The sequence below is a fragment of the Hibiscus syriacus genome, unplaced genomic scaffold (assembly GCF_006381635.1).
Source record: "Hibiscus syriacus cultivar Baekdansim isolate YM2019G1 unplaced genomic scaffold, ASM638163v2 tig00111309_pilon, whole genome shotgun sequence".
NCBI lineage: Eukaryota > Viridiplantae > Streptophyta > Magnoliopsida > Malvales > Malvaceae > Hibiscus > Hibiscus syriacus.
Genome location: NW_024063052.1, coordinates 437,061 through 459,918, shown reverse-complemented (window position 1 = coordinate 459,918; position 22,858 = coordinate 437,061). Strand labels below are relative to the sequence as shown.

General features: G+C 34.7%; 3 protein-coding genes across 6 annotated transcripts; 1 reads left to right on the top strand and 2 right to left on the bottom strand.

The window, feature by feature from the left end:
- Window positions 1–4,502: 4,502 nt before the first annotated feature.
- On the bottom strand, window positions 4,503–5,356 carry LOC120158177 (NADH dehydrogenase [ubiquinone] 1 alpha subcomplex subunit 9, mitochondrial-like). The gene is made up of 4 exons (XM_039169085.1): window positions 5,204–5,356; window positions 4,982–5,104; window positions 4,844–4,913; window positions 4,503–4,541 (listed from the first exon to the last, which is right to left on the bottom strand). The coding sequence occupies exons 1-4, from the start codon at window positions 5,308–5,310 to the stop codon at window positions 4,503–4,505; spliced, it is 339 nt and encodes a 112-aa protein (XP_039025016.1). The 5' UTR covers window positions 5,311–5,356.
- A 4,546-nt stretch (window positions 5,357–9,902) lies between these two features.
- LOC120158233 lies at window positions 9,903–17,023 on the bottom strand. Of its 2 annotated transcripts, XM_039169124.1 has the most exons (19): window positions 16,921–17,023; window positions 16,143–16,620; window positions 15,618–15,818; window positions 15,282–15,365; window positions 15,106–15,165; window positions 14,011–14,055; window positions 13,512–13,702; window positions 12,883–13,392; window positions 12,564–12,663; window positions 12,303–12,482; window positions 12,131–12,220; window positions 11,989–12,051; window positions 11,804–11,878; window positions 11,481–11,531; window positions 11,135–11,212; window positions 10,770–10,904; window positions 10,591–10,695; window positions 10,409–10,474; window positions 9,903–10,308 (listed from the first exon to the last, which is right to left on the bottom strand). In XM_039169124.1, exons 2-19 carry the CDS (start codon window positions 16,494–16,496, stop codon window positions 10,231–10,233), a joined length of 2,466 nt encoding a protein of 821 aa, XP_039025055.1. In that variant the 5' UTR covers window positions 16,497–16,620; window positions 16,921–17,023; the 3' UTR covers window positions 9,903–10,230. The 2 variants fall into 2 exon arrangements, with proteins under 2 accessions (XP_039025055.1, XP_039025056.1); XM_039169125.1 differs by lacking the exon at window positions 16,921–17,023 and having other exon boundaries at window positions 16,143–16,621.
- Window positions 17,024–17,830: 807 nt separating this feature from the next.
- LOC120158215 lies at window positions 17,831–21,094 on the top strand. Of its 3 annotated transcripts, XM_039169110.1 has the most exons (4): window positions 17,831–17,991; window positions 18,103–18,537; window positions 19,567–19,653; window positions 19,787–21,094. In XM_039169110.1, the coding sequence occupies exons 2-4, from the start codon at window positions 18,202–18,204 to the stop codon at window positions 20,927–20,929; spliced, it is 1,566 nt and encodes a 521-aa protein (XP_039025041.1). In that variant the 5' UTR covers window positions 17,831–17,991; window positions 18,103–18,201; the 3' UTR covers window positions 20,930–21,094. The 3 variants fall into 3 exon arrangements, with proteins under 3 accessions (XP_039025041.1, XP_039025040.1, XP_039025042.1); XM_039169109.1 differs by having other exon boundaries at window positions 17,831–18,537; XM_039169111.1 differs by lacking the exon at window positions 19,567–19,653 and having other exon boundaries at window positions 17,831–18,537.
- The last annotated feature ends 1,764 nt before the right edge of the window (window positions 21,095–22,858 follow it).

The window sequence follows — 22,858 nt, the reverse complement described above, 5'->3', positions numbered from 1 at the left end:
TGTGGTTGCGCATTGTACCCCAATCTGCCTGCTCAAACTTTTTCGGGACTGACCTTCATTCATGGATTACACAAAACATCAACATGCAGCGTCCCTTACGCGATGGTGATCCTTCTTGGTTCTCCTTTTTTGCTGCTCTCATTTGGCTAATTTGGAAACAAATGAACGATTATGTTTTTAAGGGCGCCATTTATAAAACAAACTCGATACTTCATAGTAGTTATAGCTGGGTCAAATGCTATGAAACCAACATCAAAACTCCTGCTAAACTCCCGAGAGAACGGGTGGCTGTTTCAACGTGGTCTCCGCCACCCCAGGAATGGATGTGTTTAAACATGGATGGTGTAGTTACACTTGATGGGCGAGGTTCGATTGGTGGTGTGCTTTGCAACTCCACTGGTGATTGGATTAAAGGTTTTACTAAGAATATAGGGACAACATCTGTCCTCCACGCAGAACTCTGGAGCATCTACGAAGGTTTACTCATTTCAAGGAGCGTTGGGTTTCTAGATTATTGATACAATCCGACTGTAGCAGAGCAGTCAAGCTGGTCGAAGATAGTGCTGCCACTGACAGTCACATTCCTTTATTACGCGCAATTCTGAAGCATTGACGGTCAGGATGCTGGATAACAAAGGTCCACCGGATAAGTAGGAATGGGAACAAGATTGCAGATAAGATGTCAAAGCTTGCCTCCTGTAATCACTTCAGTTTGATTCGTTTTGACTACCCCCAGATGAGATTGTTGACCTTCTTCGATTAGAAACAACCATTGCCCAGCACGATGATGCCACTAGCCATACTTAGACTTCTGTCTTAGGCTTTCTTTTAATTCAAAAAAAAAAAAATATATGAACGAAAATATAACACAATAATTTTTTTTACACAAAAACGTAAATAATTTGATTTTATATTATTACCGTATCGGCAAAAATATTTCAACGTACGCTGCTTTCCAATTTTACAACCACAAAAATTAATTGAAAACAATTAATACAATATTTTTTTTCAAATAATCATATATAATTATAAAAAAATATTATAAAAAATTACCTTATAACGAAAGATCGAACGAACTTCTGAATAAAATATAAAAGGATTGTTGGGTGTTTTTTTACTAGTTGAGAGGATTATTGTAGTAGTTTCTCGGTTTAGAGGGAGTTGTGAGAGATTTTTAGGGGGAAGGGGGTATTTATAGCGGAGAGACGATGTTTTAAAGCCGAGAAATTCGGATGAAATTATGCAAGGCGCGACCCCTGCACCGCGCCTTGCATTATGCATGTGATAATTGCAAGGCGCGGCCCCTGCATCACGCTATATCCCTACGTGGCGTAAGACGCGCCCCAGGGGCCACGCTTTAGCCAACGTGTAACTATGTCAGCATAAGGCGCGCTACAGGGGGCGCCTTACCCTACGTGACGTAAGATCAACGTAAGACACGCCTCAGGGGCGTGCTTTTCTGCAAAATGTATCAGATCGATAAATAAAGATGAATGGTTATCTGACAGATAAAAAAAGATTATCATGGTGATTTTTCAAAAAAATCGCCGATTTACTAATGGCGAAAGAGATAGGTGTCGAGGTGTAATCCGAAGGCTAAAATGAAATAGGCATGTGATGGATGGGGCAATTGACTGGCAACATCCACTTGTCCACGTCAACACCCTCCCAATCTTTATTATATTTTATATTAACATCAATTATGCTTTTAATTCTCTTTCGAAAATTACCTTTCCTGTTGAACCCTAAAATTATTAGCCTCTCTTTTTTTGGTTGAAGGTGGCGGCACTGATATTATTTTTCTCTATTTTTTATATTATATCTTTGTTTTTTTTATTACATTTACTTTTTTAATAGTTCTCTATTTATGACACGTTTTACTATGTTTTTATAGTATATTTTTTTGTCTTTTGATATATTTTTTTTATTATTTGGCCGTTGTTTTTGTTTATTTTTTTTAATGTTAGATTTGACATTGTCACGACTGATCGAGATGACTCTTATTTGTTATCATGTTGATATTATTTGTTTTTAAACCCTTTGACTTATTTGGATATGTGATTTGTGTTCGTGAATAATTTTCTCACGTCGCTCGACCCTGATTTACGATCTGTTAGTGGTCTTTAAGTAGTTTCATCCCCTTTTATGGTTCATTTACCGATTCGGTCAAATTTGTTCGTATTTATCTTTTTTTTGAGCTTTTTAGTTAGGTTTTAAACTTTTTTCTTGTTTGGTCTTTGTGTAATCTAGGTTTTTTAGTTAGGTTTTTAATATTTCATGTTTTTAATAAAAGTAGCGGATTCTATCAAAAAAAAATCTCTTTCGAAAATGTAAACTTATACTTCTAAGAGATATTTTTATTTTTTTATTTTATTAAGTTAAAGATGATTAAAAAATAGTATTTGTTCTAAAAAAATTTAATTATTTTATAATAAACGCTCAGTAACTTCTGTTACAATCATTAATGCTCGAGCCTGAAACTTGCAAGAGTAACAATTATTTTTTAACCATAAAAGTAATTTGGTTCGTACATTCTTTTTACTTTTACAATGCTAATAATTTATTATAATCGATACTACTGATAATTGTTTCTCTAATATAATATTTTAGATGCATATATATAATAATCAGAGTAAAGTGAATAAATGATCTAATGATTATAGGTTATTATTTTATTGAGTGTTTTAATTATTAAAAACTACAAAATAGTCCATTAATTAGAAGATGTTACTTTATTCAGTTCATCGACTTTAAAAGTTACAAAATGATCACTTGATTATTCATAGGTTCTAAACTCATCATTTTCTGTTAAAAAATTGATAATTATTAGATGTTTATGTTAACTTATTGATTTAGATGTAATGAAAATAATATTTCAATGATGTCTAGTGGTAGGACCATTGCTTTCAAGCACTAACTTGACGACACAACATAAACGAATAGTCGATTCATGACATACAACTCAGATGATTCTATGATAAGATTTTTATCATATATAATTAATAGGTTAACGTCTGAGCCACTAATATTTTAATAGAAAATGACGAGGTTGAAACATATGTTACCTTATAATTACCGTAACTGTTTTTTTAATTTAATTGAAATATATTTAAATACGTTATATACAAATCAAATGATTAAATTCAGCTTTATCAAATTAAACAAACTCAAATGCAGAGTGAAATTGGTTTTATAAATGAAATAATTAAAAGTAGTCAACGTAGACTAAGATTAGCCTGCATTCTCTTACTACCATTTTAGTGGAATGCACTTGGGCGGCTCTTTTATTAATCCATAACCTCGTTATACTTTCTATTCATACATTCAATACGCACTTCAAGCATTGCTATTTTCAATACGTAAACATTAGTTTTTAATGCATTTCTTAAATGATTCATTAATTCTAGTACTTGAACCGAATAAACTGTTAACATTATATAACTGTACACTTGAATTAATAACCTCTAAATTGTTGTAACAACAGCAATAGAGCAGATCAGTTTAAACGTTCAATTTCATGTCAATTTAAATTGATATATTTGTTAATATATAATTATCAATCAATTTTTTTACATGAAATAAATAATTTTTTTAATTTATACATGTATAAGTAAATTATTTATTTTGTGCATTTCTGGTCTTAGATTAGGATGTGGATGATCATAGAAAAGTAGTAGAATAATGTAGCGGTGGAGGAAATGCATGCCTCTCACGATTAAAATGAATAGAAAGAGTCGATGGAAAAGCAGGTAGGGAAGGTGGTGTTTGGTTGGTAGGAAAATAGTGTATCCCTTTGCCTTAATCGTGGGTGGGGAACTCTTTGTTTTACTTGCATTCAACTGGGGAAACACTTTTTTTTCTCCTCCTTTTCTTTTTGGGGTTTAATATAATATTGTAACACCATCCATGTTTCGGCACGTGTCTCGTCTTTCACAATCTGTAGTTGTGACTTGTGAACTCCATGTGGCCTATGAAACAGGAAATAAATGAGCGATTGGGATGCATCACCCCACTGTAACTTGAGAAACCCTTCTTCTCGGAAAAAAAAAAGGAAACTTCGATGCATCACCACTGCTAAGAATTCCACCGGATCGGATTTCTCAAACAATGGTTTCTTTTTTAATGTATAAAACACAATAGTATTAGTGAGTGCGATGGCTTAGGGGTTAATTGAATTTTCAAGCGTCTCCATAAATAAGTTTCTAAAAGGGGGGGGGGACATATAATCCTAACGATACACAAATCATGTAAAAAAAACATATGTTTTTACATAACATACAATATTAGGTAAAAAAAAGGGCATGCATGAGAGAGAAGGGGGGGGGGAGTCCAAGAGGAGAGACGGCACAGAAAATGAAGATAGCAAGAAACGAAATCCCAATCTATTTAAAATAACATGTACAATGTTATTTTTCTTAATTATATCAGAATGGACATCTCAAATATTTTTCTCAAGAAAATACATCCCAATCTACCTCGAATATCAATCTTAAAAATAAAAATTACGGATCGAGTAATACCGCTCTAGGCATGGCAATTGCCTAAAACCATCAAATGATGAGCTGTTAATCTATAACTCAATGTTAAACAGTAATAAGGAACAACAATGTGTGTGACCATAAGAACAGAAAGATCAGTATGAATCTAGAAGCACAATAATTAATTAAGCGTTAATTAGGGTCACGATCAAGGAATCAATGGCACAACATGCCTTCAATTGATATCTAACTCTTTGTCCATGCATATAGTCAAGACTGACAATTTGACAACAGAAAAAAAGGCTGCACTAACTTAGAACATCTTGCTTGTAGCACTTGTCCAAATACAAGGGTTAAAATATTACCTTCGCAATGGGTAAAGGTACATTTACATAGCGTGGCCATTCACGGATCATGTCATTCACAAGCTCAGCCTGCAGTGTATTCTATGATCAGTTACACCAAGAAGCATTGTTCAATCATAAAGCTGGAAAGTAGTTAGCAGTTCATGCACAGTATAGATATCTGGTCCACCCAACTCAGAGACTTTTCCCATGCTGGTTTCATCATCTTTCAAGGCCCCAACGATTGCAGAAGCAACATCATTAACATATACAGGCTGGATTCTGTAAAGAAACTATTGTCAGCAAAAGATGCACAAAGCTTGCAGAAGAAACAAACCCAACAAATTTCAATTCAAAGGATCAGTTATAATCCAAAATTACTTGGTAGATCCATTGCCAATAAGTGGAAGAAAGCTATATTTCTTTGCAAAGTGCGCCCACAGATTCATAATCCGATCCTCAGTACCATTCATTACAGCAGGTCTCATGACAGTGGCCTGCAGAAGGAATAATATAATAAAAGTGGTGACGTTGAAATCACAATTCACATAAAAAATTTGGAAGCCTAGGGAAGGCCAACCTTTAATGAACTAAGCAATCTTCTAAACTCAGTTTAGCCCTTTACTATACTCATTTCTCACTTACCTTCCCTCAAATTAACCAGGAAAGAGATGCTTCTACAATTTTATTATTCACTTTGGTTTTGTTCTATTCAGGTTCTTGTTATGAACTTATGATTGCACCCTGAGCTATGAGTATTCTCATGATATCCTAGAGTTGAAATCAAATGTTTATACCAAGTCCAAAACTAAGTTTGGATAATGTGAAATTCAACAACTTTGAGAAATAATAAATGCAACATTTTCTAGGTCATTTCTTTGATAAATTCCGTATATAGCTATCAGGTAAGAAGTATCAAAAGTTCGGTATTACGCAAAAGGGTGAAAAATAACAATGTACTCCAATCAAAGATTAAATTGCAAAAGGATGAACTTGTACTCTACTTTTTCTTAGGATAACAGGAAAACTTCAAGTAAGCCATTGCATAGCATTAAAACAATATAGAACCAGTTTGCAAAATCAGCAAAGATGTTGAAGGATGGTGATTTGGATTTTGGGTGTAATTTAAGTTCCATGTTGGATTTGATTTGAGCTTTGGGCTCATCGTTTTCGGATGACTGGGTATATTGGGCCTTTACCCTTAAACATTCATGCGAATCAAAACAAAATTATTTATAAAAAAACAATCCATTGAAATTATTATTGAATTATTTATAAAAATAATTAATCGCATTTCAGTGAATTTTTTATTCTTGGTTCAAAGAATCTTATTACATAGATAAAAAGTTACAACATTATGATGATAGTGCGCACTAAATTGGAACAAAAAATTGACAAACCTATGTGCATTCTCATAAGTCGGAGGAAAAACATTTCATATATATTTAATATTTTCTAATGATTAATCCTATTAATTAATCATTTAAACTAGTGACGAAAACCAACGGTTAATTGGTTTTTATGTTTTTATAATGTATAATTATTACTTTTCTAAATTTTTTATTTGATTATTGTTGAACTAGTGATTCATTCCGTTTAATTGAGAATTACTAATCTAATCTGTTTGATCACCGATCTAATTTATGCAACATTTTTTTTTTGAATGGAAGAGAAAGTAAACAATAGAAATAAATATCCCTAACTTGTAACGAGAGGCCTGGATGTCCTCTTGGAGGAAAGAAATGACCGCCATCTGAGGTGCTTGATATGTCTGCAGACCAACATATTGAGACCAAGTCAAATGAGCTATACTATATGCCAGTTCATTCCTCTCACGAGGAGAGGAGGCAAACAGTAGATTCCATCCTCGTCCAACAAATTCCAAAATGTGAGCTACCATCGAAGAAACATTCATCTTCCTTGGATTGGCAACATTCGTCTAGCCGCAGAAGCATCCATTGGTGCACTTGACAGGCTTTATGTGCCCCCTAAAGAAAACGGTGGTATGGGTTTTAGGGATCTCGACAAGTTCAATATTGCACTCTTGGCCTCGCAAGGTTGCCGTTTGCTCACTAAGCCGGGGTCTGTTATGGCGTGAAATTTATGTGCGAAGTACCATCCTAGTGCTACTTTTGACAAGGCTCTCATAGGTTCCATCCCTCCCTCATTTGGAGAAGCATTTGGAGTCCTAAAGGCCTCTTGAACAAATGTTGTATTTGGAAGATTGGAAATGGACTATCCATATCTTTATGGAGTGATTTTTGGCTGCCACACTTTCCTCCTCAGGTTCAATGTTAATTTTGTAGCTGATTTAATTCATCACTCAACTCGATTGTGGAATTCTCAGTGGATTAGTACCATCTTCCCTTTGTACATAGCCCAGGCAATTCTCACTATTCCCCTCTCAAGTTCATTTCAGGAAGATTTGCTGGTGTGGAGCGATGAAAAATCTGTAATTTACTCGGCTAGAAGTGGTTATCGTTTGCTAATCAACCCTATGATATAAAATTGCTACTCGGGGCATTTTTACAAAAACATTTGGGGCCTCTCTTGTCCAATGAAGATTAGAATTCCTCTCTGAAAATTTTTCCAGAACTTCATCCCAACGATGCAAAACCTTTTCATTAAAAGGGTGGTGCCCAACAACCTTTGTCTCCGTTGTAAGCAGGTAATTGAAGACTAGATTCATGTCAGTAGGGACTGCCCTTTTGCTATTAATGTGTGGATTTCTGTTGGTGTTTCGTGGCCTAAAATTGTGAACTTTTTTGAGTTTGTAGATTGGATCGATTGGCTTTTTTCAAATAACAGCAGGGCTCGTCACAACGAAATCGCAATCAGTATATGGGCTATTTGGTATGCAAGGAACAAAATATGTATGAAAATTCTATTCAGAGAGTAGAGGACGTTGATACCTTCATTTGAAGTTATGTGGGTGAAATTGATACTATGTCCCATAGGCTTCTTCATCTTTTGGTGTATTCGAATTCCTCTTGGCGACCTCCTGCAGAACCTAATGCAAAAATCAATGTTGACGTCAGTTACAACTCTTCGAATGCTACTTCGTGTTCTGGTTTCATTGCCCTCGACAGTGCTGGATTAATCTTGGGCTCTGGTTTTCGCCACAACGAGAATGTCCATAGCAGTTTTGCGGCGGAAGCCTTGGCAGTGATTCAAGGATTAGGTTTCGCTCTCGATCTGGGTTTAAACAAAATTGAGTTAAAAGGGGATTCCAGGGCTGTAATTCAAAAAATAAACTCACCTTCTACGGATTTCTCTGTCATTCGCCCATTTACCTCTGATGCGAGAGCTATGGCAAGCCGTTTTCAGTTCTGCACTTTCAACTTTGCGCCGAGAAATTGTAATCTGGCGCGCATGCACTATGTCGAGAAGGCATGCGGATCAAGGAGGACAGATACTGGATCGAGGATGACCCAGGAGACGTTTCTCTTGTTGCTGATGATGATCGCCGCCTGATCGATCCCCCATAGTGGAGCGTTTTTTACCTTCTGTTTAAGGGCTTTGTTTTCTGCTGAGAATGCCCTTTCCTTTCGTCGATTTGCCGTTTCCAGCTGTTTAGATCGAGGAAGATGAACAGTCTGAGCTACTTTTCTTTTTGCACGTCTTTTCTGTTTCTTAAGACAGATGCCTTGTTTGTATTTTTCCTTATTGCCACGTTGTGTTTCTTTCACTTTATTTCAATAAAAGCTCAGACGTTCTTTTTGGTAAAAAAAAATCAAAAGATAATCACATTATGCCAATTAAATATGTCTAGAGAAATTGAATTATTTGTAATTACAAATAGTAATTATATTTTCATAGAATTATATTGATATTTTAATATACTCTTAAAGAAAAGAAGATGGGTTTTTAAAAATAAAATCTAAAATGTAAAAATATATAGAAACTTGGAGTATATTGTAACCACCAATTTATTTGGTTGTGCAATTTATTTGTAGTTTTATAATAAAATTTAAAATAAAGGAAGTAAACACCATTTTTTATATCACTTTGGGGATGCATCCTTTTTCTATAATATTTTGTTGTAATGAAGTATCATCGTTATTGAAAAAAAGAAGGTAAATACCGTGATGGGATCAACTTGTAATTGTAAAGTTAATTTTTTTAATTAAGTTAAGATAATTACAAAGTAATATTTTTTAAATACTCTCATTCATTTGATAATGAATATTTTATCACCCTATTGTAATTGTTGATACTCAAACTCACGACCTCTAAGAATAACAACGATTCCTTTAACCACTTTGATTTTAAAATAAGTTCTTCTGCTTGAATATTGTTTATTTTAATGTTTTTTATTATAATGTTGAATTGCAAAACTCTTTTTAAAATTGGGAACGTATTAAGAGTTCAACACTTTCATCGATGATTTTTAGACTAATTGATTAAAAATTTTCGGTTCGTATATTCCCCCCCTAAACTGTAAGTTAAATATTACCTCTGTTTTATTAAGAATGTTCTTATTTACTTTTTAAAAGTCAAAATTTTAAAATTAAATTTTATTAAATATATATTTCAAAACTACTTAAATAAAGGTTTCTAAAATATCCTTTTTCAAATTTTATCAATAATATATTTAAATAATATTGAGTAAAAATTAAAAATTTGACAAAAAATTAATAGAGAACAATTTAAATAAAAGAGAGAGTATCAATTACGAGTAAAATTCTATGCTCCTTCCATAAATAAAAACTACTAAAAAATAAAAGAGCTTAAAATTTCACTTTACCATAAAAAAGGGGTAAACTACACAGTGGTCACAAAATATTTGGGGTATTTTCATTTTCTCTACTAATATTTCAAAAGTTATAAATCAATCACTAACGTTATCAATTGGTTACAAACTGGTCACTCATTGTTAACAAACGTTAATAGGCATGACGAAAAACATACTGAGCGCGTTAAGTGCTTACATGGACTTGGTTGACTAAGTTGACAAAAACATACAAAATTAATTTGCGCCCCGGTATTGATTATTTTAATTTTAATTGATCAAAATACGAAGAATGAGATAATAAAAAAATCTAATAAAATACATGTATGTATTTAAGTAGTTGCGTATGCAAGATATTTATAGGCCATCAAAATCATCCAAAGAAACCTATATTATACATTGATCATTTCATGAAGAGTTACTCTATAAAGTGTTGACATTTATAAGGATTTGTGAGTAAGACCAAAATTTGATCCATAAGCATTTTAGCAGCCTTTTGCTGCCAAGTGAGTCACAATTTTATGGCACTACACCCTTCACTGTTCGAAAATGGCTTAGGGTCACTACCAATAATGTTTGAGATGCCATCAATCTTCCAGAGTTACACAGTACTTTATATCTGATGGAGTTCTGCATCTAGGAATCTTATCCTGACGCAATGTACCTGTTGGTCGGATTATGTTAAGGGTTCGTGTTCAAAGGTAGACAATCGATAATCCGATAGAGCGCTAAATAGTTGAGTGTCTACAAACAGCTGCAAAAGGGAAAACAACAGCAATGTGTTCCATCAAGATCCAGTGCTGCAAATCTGTAACATATGGTCGACACATTTGCGAAAGTGAATGTAAAATTACCTTAATAAAAGGCCGATCCCTGCTATGAAAAGAGTCGATGAAGCTATCTTTAAGTAGTAAGGAAACCTGGAAGTTAATGAACACAAAGAAAATGAGAAAGATCTACTAGTTATGCAGCGATTTGTTACTTGTTAAGAAAGAAACCAGAGGACAACATAAATTATAAGAACCAAAGTGTCAACCCTGTCACTGGATTCTACACTAGTAATTGTATGAGATCTCAGATCCGCACAAAGTGACTCGAAGTATTGTCGCATGACTTCCAAAAATTCTGTTGCAGCTTCAGCCTGAATAGGTAAAACTGATATCAGTTGCTGCAAAAGACAGAATAAAAAATATCGATAAAATGACCAGTAAACACCTGCACTTCATTGCACCTATATGTGGGATGCTTTCTAGCAAATGAACCTTCTAATGAGAGTCTGGAATGTATCGGCCCTAGTTCCGATTCAAGTTCTCTGTGTCGAGGAAGGGTAGGCAAGTGGCATGTTTTCACCTGAATAACATTCAAAAGAACTAAGAATACTCCGAGTTAGGGTGAAACTATTCGAGCAGTCATAACAGATTATCGAATCTCTGTACAAATTGTTCAAGAGAGTTAGAGAGCACAGAAAAAACGATGAATACACTAAAATTACAGTATATATCGAACATTATGCAAGTGTTATAATCTGGAACTATAAATCTCATAACCAAATAATGCAAACCGTCTAGAATCATAGATACCTGGTTCTTGTGCACATTAACTTGAACAAGATTAGATGTTTTCATTTTCAAATCCATGGGTTTATGTTGTAAGCCAACCTAGATAATGAAAGAAACAAAAAAATAAATCCGGCATTATATTGTAACATCGTTGGCAGATAATAATTTGTATGTTCATTCAGAGCTTTAACCTACTTACGAAAGCTGAAGAATCATTTCCTGTTCGTGCGTATGCGATATAAATCACATATACATGTAAAGGAGCATGCTTTTTGTCTTTCTAGGCATGTCAGCTAAGAATTTCATGAATCATACCATCATTTTTCTTTTAATTATTGTTGACATCCAAAAGAACACTACAACTCACAAGAAACGGAACTGGTGCATCAAGAAAATCAAGCATCCTCATCGGCAGCACCTGAGTTCGATTATAGTTTCAGAAAGTGAGACATAAAGGGTCATTTCAGATTATTAAAAGTATGAATGATATCCAGAAGAATAACCAAATGCAGTTTGTAACTAAAAGCTAAACATCCGAAATGGAATCTGCCACTAAGGATCAAGGGACTCTACTTGAAAGAGATAAGGATCAATATTAACAAGTTACAGTTACATTAATATATATATATATATATATATATCAACTAGAGTTTCAGAAAGAGCAGCAGGGATAGAGGTTAGGGAGATTACTGGAAGACATAAACTCTGCCACTGGAACGGACGAATCAAAGGAACCATAGATAACACCACAGCCGATAAGACACCCTGCATTGATGCAAATTAGTGTTGAAATCGGGACATAATCTATAACTGGCCATAGAAAACAACTAAGTGCAGAACACATCGGAACGGAAATATGAATACGATCTTCTTACCAGATTAGGGCAAATTACTACGACCTGTTTTTCCAATAATACTCCAACAACCATTGCTAAAATCTGGAAGCATGATCAAAAGGTGAAAAACATATCTACCAAGATGAATTGAAGTGAAGAGGTTTGCATCATAGAACATTACACTATCAAGGGAGAGGACTCGACAAATTGTTGCTACTGTCCATACGGAAAGTGCAAAAGCTTCCTCAGCTGCTGCCAACTTTGCATCAACCTTTCACAAAGTTCAGTGATATCTAAGTGAATATATATACTACAAAGCAGGCATTGACAAAAAGGGTGTAACAAAGAAATACCTCGGCAGGATCAGATGAAGATATAAGACTTTCATCCACTCCAAGGGCAGAAACTGGAAGTCTCACATACTCAATAGCCTGTAAATGCTCAAGAGGCTGAAAAATTATTTCACTTCCTCGTGGAGGAAGAGATATAGCATGATAAGCACAAACGATCCCAAGAATGTCGTTTTTGTTTTCCTATCAAAGTGATCAGTTAAGCAAACATCAAATGGAAATCCAACTATACAAATGACATGTAGAAACCAATAGAAAACTGACTCTAGCCCACTCCAATATTAAGTCATCCCCGAAATCTTTTTCAGGATTTGAGAAAAGGTCATCGTCATCGTCATCCTCTGATGCCAGGCTTCTAGCTGGACTGCCAAAGATAACCATTTACTGAATTGTGATAGGGATAAACTGGGGGGAAAATCACACGAAAAAAGAGAAATCTAAAACAACAATAGATACTCTCATATAGCAGGCAGATATCTTACAGTAATTTTTCACATGAGAATCTCGTTTAGTTATGGTAATGGAATTCTTTTCTGTTTATTCTAATACAAAATTAACAATCAATTTAATCATAATTTACCACCTGAATAGGCATGGAGAACTCCCAACTCTCTCGAATTTACGGTTCCTCAAGCTAATAAACGTTCCAATCTCAGGAGAAGCTTGTTCATTTTCATAGTTGCCATTTATTCTTTCGGAGGCATCAGAATGATATCCCGAGGCTACAGATATATTATCATCAAAATATAGGACATTCTTCCTACCATCCCTATCTATGTCCACAACTTGGCCCAAATCTGAAACGTCACTTGCTGCTACACTTTCAGATGTCAGTGCTGAACTCATCTTTAGTGAAACAGATGAAACCTCGTCATCAGCAGTTAATCCACCAGCAGCTGGATTATGAGTTATAGAACTGTTAACAGGTATTGCAGAAGCCATCCAATTGTTAACATACTCTCGGTCTAGAGACTCGGCATTATCATTCATTTCTTCATCTAGTTTGGTGGCAGATGGGACATAATCATTGAGAGACAAAGACATTTCATTAACAAATTCTGTTATTCGATTCAAGCGCTCCTGAGCAATGATACTGCATCCAAGTAAAACATTGAGAATATAGAGTATCAACAACATCATACTCATAGTAAACATCAGCCTCAAATTAGAGTAACAGTATGGATCATTTGGGAAAAGGAATTAACTTTGAACCTGTTTAACATCTCATAGTGTAACTCAAAGAAAGGCACTTTAGTTAGCAAACAATAGCAGCGAGGTGCAGATACCATAAACTGGCAGCATGCTCCAGATGATCTAGGAGGTGATGTAACACCTAAAATACCAGGTTGCCTCTGAACAAGTTCCAGAACGTGTAAGCAAACACCGTAAATCGTAGCATTGCCCTGATCAAGGGAGCATAAAATGTTTCACAACACCATAATTTCCTGTTCGTCATATAAATGCTTATTCTACAAGAAGTGAAAGGACATGAAACAAAACCGAGAAATTCTCGTTCCATTGTCGGACTCGAGTCATTTACACAGGTTATAAACACTTAAAGTGGTCATAATGATCGAGTAGAAAAATGAAAGTAATGTTGGAGAGGTTGAATTGCTAGATTGCCATAAAGGGATCCAGTTCCACACAATCAAATCCGTGCAAGCATTTTGAGGATGCAACAACAAATCTGAGGAAGAAATATGAAATGTACCTCAAGTTTAAAAATAAACGCGCTATCGTCTATGCTCAAATGCTCCTGCAAAGAATGTAAGATTAATGTTACTTTTCTCTTCAGGCCAACAGTTACAAAACTCTTTCATCTTTTATACAGTTGGAGCAGCATCATTGACTAAGATAAAAATGGAGGTAAGCACAGATTCATTTGCACATGCATGTTTTTAAAAGAATTACTCCCCAACACATGGAATGGTTTTGGATGTCAGTGGTTGAAAATAGATATCTTTCTTACCCTGCTTTACCATATAACTGAATATAGGAAAATCATATAATTTTGTCTTTTATCTTCTTTCCTCTGCTATGTTTTATTTACTTGAGAATGAGCCAGTCATTCTGTAATCCCCCGTTCAGGGGGAAAAAAAATTGGATATTAGAAGAAAAACTCAACATAGGTCTTTAGAGACATTTTTGGTCAAAGCGAATGATTAAGGTTTTATTCCATTTCCCTGAGTCAAAAAATTTATCTTCTAATGGCATATAGTCTAATTTTTAATTTCCTTTTTTTTAAGTAAAATCCTTCATTTTCTAGAAAAATACTTATAAACTCCCTAAATTTCTTTAAAAAATGCTAAATTCCTTAAACTCAAATCCTTAAATCCCTAACTCTGTAATCTCTAAATGTCATTTTTTGCCTTCGAATCAATCATCATCGCCCATCCCTTTCGTGTCTCCCCCTTGCTGTTGTACGAGATCCCTAAATCTATTCAAATGGTAGGAGGTTCGATCGGTGCGGTCCGTCGATTCAGTTCACCAATGATGACGAACCAGTGGATTACAGCTGGGTGCACGCTACGGCTGAGTTTGAGGGGATTTAGAGATTTCGTACAACGACAAGGAGTGATCGATCAGTAGGGGTCAGTGACGGAAGGGGTGGGTACTGGTGATTGATTAAGTGATGCACGTTCGCCAATAATGATGAATCAATGGGCGATTTAGAAATTAGAGATACAAAACAAGAAGTACTTATTTTTTTAATTAAGTCTTAAAAAAACAAAAAAGGTGCACTAAGACGAGGAGAACATAGGAATTTTTTAACATGGTATAATAGAAATGTATTAATTTTGTATACCTGTCCATAAAGAAGTTCGTTTAGATCACTGAGTGATGGAGTTCTTTCCAGCAACCGTCCCTAATTCATAACAAAATTTAAATGCTGCAAGTCCATAAATGCTAATTCCCAGAAAAGGAAAAAGAAATAGATGATATCGAAATGGTAGTAGACAATCAAAAAATAACGGATCAAACCTTAACACCTCCGGGAAAACAAAAATTGGCCAAGTCCTTCGTACGCATAGCTAAACTCTTCCCAGGGGGGTATTTAAAAAGCATCTGTTCATCACGGAAAAGGAAAACAAATGACCATGTGATGTCTGCCCATATGAAAAGAAATGCCTTCTCGTTGATCAAATGCATATGCTCTAAAAATGATGACTGACAAACCAAGTTCTTGCTTCTGTAATGGCACTGCCTTTATTTGCAAGGAGAAACACGAATTGTTAAATTGCAGAAAATTAAGAAGCAGAGTAACATATTGTTGAAAACATAAAAAAGGGTCTCCTTCTGTTTAGTTATGTAGTCGACCTGAGGCTCGAATGTCGGAAGTGGAGGCCCCCTATGCTGTATCAGCTTAAGATCTATGATTCCAGATCTTTTCATCTCCATCTCCCACTTCTTCCGTCTAGCAAAGTCTTCCTCCATGACCCCAAGATTTGCATCTGGATGAATCCCGACAATAATGAAGTGCTCGAAGATTGATTCGGGTTGCCTGTATTTAATATGATCCTGCAACAACATCCTCAAGATTAGAATTCTGAATTCTGAGTGGCACAGATATATATTAGAATCCCATTTGACTAATGCTCACTACCTGTTTTATCTCAACATCTAAAATCTGAGCAAAGAAAATAGCACAAAGAAAAGGAAGCAATGTGAGACTTGTCCTTAAGAAATGGTTCAGGCTATAATTGTTCTTCAAGAATAAGTTATAGTCAATCCGAAAAACTTGCAGAATTAGAGTGAAAAAGATTGCACGGCTACAGGAAATGCATATGCAAATTGATTGATTACAGGAAACCTGGAAATAAGAAAAGAGCTGAGTCTAAATACCATAGACTTGGAGCTGAGTTGGTACCACTGGCGTTTCTGGTTTGCCAAAACCTCGGGATTGAAGCTCGAGTGGTACCAATCATCCCTCGAATGGCCACCCCATTGCCAAGCCTTCTGCATCTGAATTTTCAATCTATGGAAACTATTGCTACGCCAGTTCCCTGACGTTGGGAATTCACTCCGAGTGTGTCTATGCCCCGATGGCGGCAGCCTTGGTGGACCAGTGTTCCCAGGCTGCACTGGGTTCCGTGTTTCTACAACCTCATTCACAGCCTCCTGAAAATCAGGGTTTATTTCCCAAATGGAAGATCGAGACCGGTCTTCCTGTCCTTCAGCTTCTTCCTTGGTTTCCATTTTGTAAACACTTCTTTTTTTTAAAACTTATGTTACGCTGCTTATTTTACCAATTAAACTCAAACATCTCCTCCATTAAATTGTCAGCCATTACCACTAAAAGATTCAAACCTTTTCATTTATTCTGCAGACTACAAGATACCATTACCATCCTCTTAAAGCAAAGCTTTTTATAAATTAGACAAAGAAACGGGTGCCCTTTTATTACCTATTGATCCTCAGAATATTCTCTAACTACCCAAACCGATCGGTTAAAAGTGCCCAACAGATGCAAATTCTTAAAAGGAAATGAGAATCAAAACAGAACATTTTCTAAATGAAAGTTGATCGAATTGAAACCGGTTGATGCGAATGAAACATGAAAACAATAAGCGATAGAGCATCAAACATAACAAGAACAGAAACAGGAGAGATCTTATCTTACTTGCTTTTATCATAATTATTGTTACTATTAATTTGGTTGTCTGATTAGCAAAGTTTTAGGCCCTTCAAGCGAGAGAGAAGGGAAGGGAAATGCTAAAAATAGAGGGGAGATAAGAGGAGGAGATGAAGCGAACTCTACCGAAAACAATTATAAATATTAAGTTTGGATAATGCATCATGTGCATTATAAATATTAAAATTTTAAACGATTCGTGCTCGTTAAAATAATTTATTGTTCGACTCATTACTCGTTAAGTTCACCGAAATTTCTACCTTATTTTCTTAATTAGAGATACAATTTATTAATACTATCTATAACATAATATAAACATAAATTTATAAATTTAATCAAGAAATTATCAAAAGAATATATAAAACATATTTAAAGTCTAAACTCTAAAGTAACAATCACCAAATACATTAGAATAAATTTTAATATAAAAACAAATATTCAAGCTATACCCATTTTCTTATTTTAGGTGTCGGTTACTAGAATCGTTGTAATATTCTATTAAGTTTTTTCGATAATTTTAAAGATTTTATTATTTTAAAAAAAAAACTAAAAATAAGTTAATTTTATTAATAAAAAAACTGAGAAGGATTTTCAAATTTAAGGGCGGAAACTGTTTTATTCCCAAGTAAAAAAAAAAGGAGCAAAGAGCACGAGTCAATATATTACATGATGCTAACAGAATTGATTTAAGTAATAAATAATTTAAAATCGTTAAAATAAAATCTTAAATTTAAATCTTTATCTATGAAAAAAGACGAAACATTTAAATAGGAGGACAATCGGGAAATATAAATATAAATATATATATATATATATATTTTTCTTTCTTCGCTTTCACGGTATTAGAAGCCAAGCCAAGTCCAATTTCCCTATTTCACTTCACCTCACTTCACTTCACTTCACTTCACTTCATTACACTTCACTACTTCAATTCCAATTCCGATTTCTCCCACCCAAAAAAAGGGCAACAAAATCTTCTCAATATTTTAAAAACCCTAATTTTTTGACATTAATCCCCTACAAATTCGCCTTCCTAAACCCAACATTCCTCCCTCTGACGTAATCTTCTCTCTCTCTCTCTCTCTCTCTCTAAATCCCAAATCACTGAATTATTCATGTATCCAAGCCTGCTTTTCCTTTTGATGTAACCTGTTTTTCTTATTTATTCAGATTGGTAGAAGCCCAGCAATTCACCTGAATAGGAGAAGTTTGTTCTTACTTTATTTGTTTTGAAAAAATAAAACCCTAAAATTTTTGTTTGCTTTTTTTATGGAGCCGTCTCCTATTATTTTTGACCTAAGCTCCGACGACGAGGAGGCGACACCGGCTTGGGAGGATCCAAAGGGGGACGATTACAACTGGTTATCGGACGTTCTGGAAGCCGTTGATAAGGTTTTCCATGACCCTGATGACTTGATGGTTTTCGGGGAAGTCAACCCCACTAAGAAGTCAAAGTCACCGAATTCAGTGCTTAGGAAGGTTGCTGAAGAGGACGATGGGGATGATTGCGTCGTTTTGGAAGGTGACCCAGATAAGGCGTCGTCGGATGTTAATGAACCCCAAAAAGACTCCGATGAGTGTCTTATTGTCGGCCAAAAAGGGCAGGTAAATCAATATCTGTGTTTTTGTAAAAAAATTTCTTTTGACTGAGTACGCTGATTATTTTTTCCAATGTTTTGTTGCTGAAATTAGGCAAGCGGTTTCTTTGTCGGTTACGGCGGTTACTTGTTAAATTTGTGGTTTCTTGAGAGTGAAGGCTTTGTTTAGTTCATGTGCTTTCAATGTGAACGAAGGCTTTGTTTGGTGTCTTGGTGATGAGTTTTAGGGTTGCTTTGCTTTAGAAAGTTGTTATTTGAATTTCTGGGTAGCATTGCGTATTAAATTGACCAAAAACTATTGGGTTTTTTTGTTGCATTTTTTAGTGTTTTTCATTGCGGTTCTGGATTTTTTCTAGTACGTGTTTTTGCTCCTGCAATTTTGAATGTTCATGTTGGTTAAAGATGTGATATGCATTTTATTATTCTTTCAAGTTTCAACCTGCTGAAACACCTTCATGGGTTAATCAGTGTGTTGTGTTGTATGTGTCAACTGGAATGCACAAGTGAGGATTTAGCCTTCAAAACACGCAAGCATCGGTACATAGTCCTTTTCTCATACAAGAGCTATATCATTATTTTTTGGAGAAAAATGGGATGTCGAGATTGGTTGTTTTTACTGGAGGTGAATGTTACTGGGTTGAGTTGCTGTAGGGTAAAATGCCTGGTTCGAGAACTTTAAGACCTATCCTTATGCTCACCTGGTCTTAAAGACACTATATCGTCTTTTTGATTGGTAGTTTTTTGTTGTAGAAGTGGAAAAAATGGTCCAATCTTGCTGCTGAATTTCAAAAGATTGAAAGTAGACAAAAGGCTGAGTTTTTAATCTTGGGATATCTAGGAGACTAGGACCTGGGGTGATCTTAGGGTGCATTTATGTAAAATTTTTAAATATTATTAATGTTTAACTTACTCCTTTACCTTTTGCTTTAGGCATTGAAGACTGTATCTCTTGCCTCAAAGTTACCATATTTGTTTGTTAAAAAAAATGGTTACCATATTTGTGATAGCTTTCTCATTTCTCTTGATATGGTTGCAGATTGCATGCAGAGATTATCCCCATCCTCGACATGATTGCGCTAAGTTTCCATTCAGATCAACCTCACATGAACAGCATTGTGAATTGGTAATATCTTAATTTTTCGTAAAGTGACTTGAAACTTTATACTTCTATGATGGTTGACTGTTTCATAGTTTGGTGCTCTTGAATTTAACATGCATTTCTAATACCAAAAATGAATGCCGTTCTGAAATTGCAGTGCCATTGCTTTGTTTGTGACTTGCGAGCACCATGTGGTTATTGGGGCTCAGGTACCTCTAATACTGATCATTGTCATGCCACTGATAAAGAGGAGAAGTGGAAGACTTTGAGGAAGACTTTCAGGAACGAGAGAAATTCTCCAATACCAGTTACAAAAGCTCCTGTCACCTCTCACTCTACAGCATTTCCCCGACTTAACCAAGCTCCACGACGTGACAATATGCAGTATGCACTGCAAAATCAAGTTTCTAGGCTGATTCCAGCTCGAGCTTCTCGGAATTTCATACCTCAAATTCCCATCCAACGGCCATCTATAGTTCGTTCTTCATCTACCAGATATGAAGTTCCACATCATCTAAATGTGGGTAGCCAACATGTTTTAAATAGGAGAATGCATCCGCATCCAGTTTCACGTCAGTTACTAGGAGTGCATAATACAGTAATTCGAAGGGATCGAGGTATTAAAGTTAGTAACTTGGGTCCCCAATTTGTCCCTTCCAACACCATGTCGAAAAGAATGGAAGTTGCCTCAACAATAAACCGCACTGCATTTGTTCCATCAGGAAACTATTCTCCTATTGCTTCACAACATCAGCAGAATCCCGCATCTGTTACAATATCAAATGAAAGGAGTTTAAATCCCATTGGGTGGCCAAATCGTGATTCTGGTTCTATTTTATGGACATCTGCACACCCTTTGTCTTCACAACCTGGTACGGACAGTGTCATTACCAATTCAGCAGCCTCTCAATCCTCAGCATATGGTCAGCCTGTTCTTCAGTCAAGCTTGAACCATGATAGCAGTTGCCTTCAGAATCAGAATCAACCGGCAACAAATCATGCCTCTTCGGATTCTGACATGAATTGGACCAACGTCTTCGGTCAAAGCAATCAACAACCTTCTGTTGATTATTTACAGCTTCAAAACTGTACAGACGAGAAAGAAGCATCCAAGGAGGAAAGTTGGGGACATAAATCGGTTTTGAACGAGCTTGAAAGCTTCCTTTTCGACGACCAGTCCTTTCCCGAAGATTCTCTTACTGCAGAACTTAATTCAATTTCTTCCAATCACATGTCTTATGACACTGGTATGATTTTCTTTGATATTGAAAGCTCTTGGGATCGTCTAACTAGTGCGTAGTTTATCAGCATAGGCCTGTGCATTATAGAGAAGTAAATCTAGTCCTTGTGCCAAACTCTGCTAAAATGAAACGAGAAATTAGGGTAGGTAGCTGCTTTTTAGAATAGATTTAGTAACTATAATAATAGAAGCTTTGATGGTGTGCAACTGTATAGAAAAACAGCAGGTGGGTCGTTATTCGTTAATCTTTTCCCAACTTTCAATTATTTTGGCATGTATTTGACTTCTAAAAAAACTTAATTCCTTTATGAAAATAGCAAGAAGCAAATATATAACAGAACCATGAACAATAATAAAATAAAATCATTAGAATGATCTTAATTTTATAAATTGAGTTTTTTTAAATAAAAATTAAATTAGTTTTATCTTTTGTGAAGGATATCATATTATCTTTTTAAACAAAGCAATAGAGATTAACAAATATAAATAGTAGTACTATGATTTGAAAAGTAAACTAATTTATTTAATTACAGAATTCTGAACGGTTTCATATCAAAATCACTAAAAATGTTATCATTTCATAAATTCAAAAAATTATATGATTACAATAACTTTATCGATTGGATTTGGTTTAATATAATTATCAATAAAATATAAGGATCTAAGATAGAACATATGTGTTAGCTCTTACTATCAATCGAAGGAATAAATTGACCTTTTAAAAAATCGAATATCCGGGATTGACCTTTTAAAAATTGAAGAACGGAATGAGGGGCTAAATTGGCATTTTAAAAATTGATGGCAATATAAAAATAAAGGGTTAATTACACGGATTAACACTTATGTTTGTGTTTTGTCCACTTTTGGTAACTGATTTCAAAATACATTATATATGGCCACCTTCGTTTTTATTTAATTAAGATATGATTACTTTTGTTTTTATTTATTTAAGATGTGGTCACCATGGGTTAACTGTTGCTAACAGTTAACAGATTAACTGACGTGATATTTTGATATAATCACACATTTGATCTCTATTATTTACACGTGTCGTGCCACGTGTCAACATTCGGTTGGATGACTAATTTTATTTTAATTTAATATATTTATTTTCCACCAATTTGCTTTGCTTTGTTAAAATAAAATAAAATAAAGTTAGTCTTCCAACCGAATCATAACACGTGACATGACACGTACTAATGACAATGACATCATTCGATTGGAGGGTTAAATTTATTTTAATTTATTAAAAATGTGACTATATTGAAAGAATATGTAAATAACAAGGACCAAAGTGTGATTATACCAAAATATTTAATGGTTGTTAACTTGTGGTGATCACATCTTAATTAAATAAGAACGAAGGTGACCATATCTTATGTATTTTAAAATCAGTGGACAAAATACAAACATAAGTGATCATCCGTGTAGTTAACCCAAAAATAAAACTTTATACAACAATATAGTGATTCGATTATATATACCAAAGTCTATATCCACTATCACTAGATTTGCTAACTTTCGAAGACAAGGTGTAACTTTACAACACACAAGATTTACACACCAAAACTTTGTTTACACACTCTCCATATTAAGAGTTACAAATTTAGCAAACAAAAGAAAACATCACAAAGGTAAATGTGTTTGCAACAAATAAGCATTTACCCATATCACACTTGAGCAAGATAAACAATATGCTCAACAAGTGTGTTACAAAGAGTATGACAAATTTGGCTCAAAGACTCTTTTAATGTTGGTATAATCTTTCAATGATCTTTCTTATTGTTTTCCATTTGAATCTTGGTCCCTTTTGTGTCTTCTAATACCTTCTAGTCGTTTGGAGTTATTGGTGGTTGATTAGAGCCATTGAAATCATTAATTTGAGCATTAAATGCTCATATGCAACTTGGTATCGATACAAGGAAGTGATATTGAGACCAAGCATCCTAACAAGTCAAAAATATAGTCGTTGAAGCCTTCGATATCAAT

Coding starts and splice junctions, on each gene's coding strand:
- LOC120158177 (XM_039169085.1), bottom strand. CDS start 5,310: ATGAGACCTGCTGTAATGAATGGTACTGAGGATCGGATTATGAATCTG. Junction 5,105..5,203: donor ATTGGCAATGGATCTACCAA/GTAATTTTGGAT, acceptor GTTTCTTTACAG/AATCCAGCCTGTATATGTTA. Junction 4,914..4,981: donor ATCTATACTGTGCATGAACT/GCTAACTACTTT, acceptor GAATACACTGCA/GGCTGAGCTTGTGAATGACA.
- LOC120158233 (XM_039169124.1), bottom strand. CDS start 16,496: ATGGAAACCAAGGAAGAAGCTGAAGGACAGGAAGACCGGTCTCGATCT. Junction 13,393..13,511: donor CACTATGAGATGTTAAACAG/GTTCAAAGTTAA, acceptor ACTTGGATGCAG/TATCATTGCTCAGGAGCGCT. Junction 12,664..12,882: donor AGTTCTCCATGCCTATTCAG/GTGGTAAATTAT, acceptor TATCTTTGGCAG/TCCAGCTAGAAGCCTGGCAT.
- LOC120158215 (XM_039169110.1), top strand. CDS start 18,202: ATGGAGCCGTCTCCTATTATTTTTGACCTAAGCTCCGACGACGAGGAG. Junction 18,538..19,566: donor TTGTCGGCCAAAAAGGGCAG/GTAAATCAATAT, acceptor ATATGGTTGCAG/ATTGCATGCAGAGATTATCC. Junction 19,654..19,786: donor ATGAACAGCATTGTGAATTG/GTAATATCTTAA, acceptor CTGAAATTGCAG/TGCCATTGCTTTGTTTGTGA.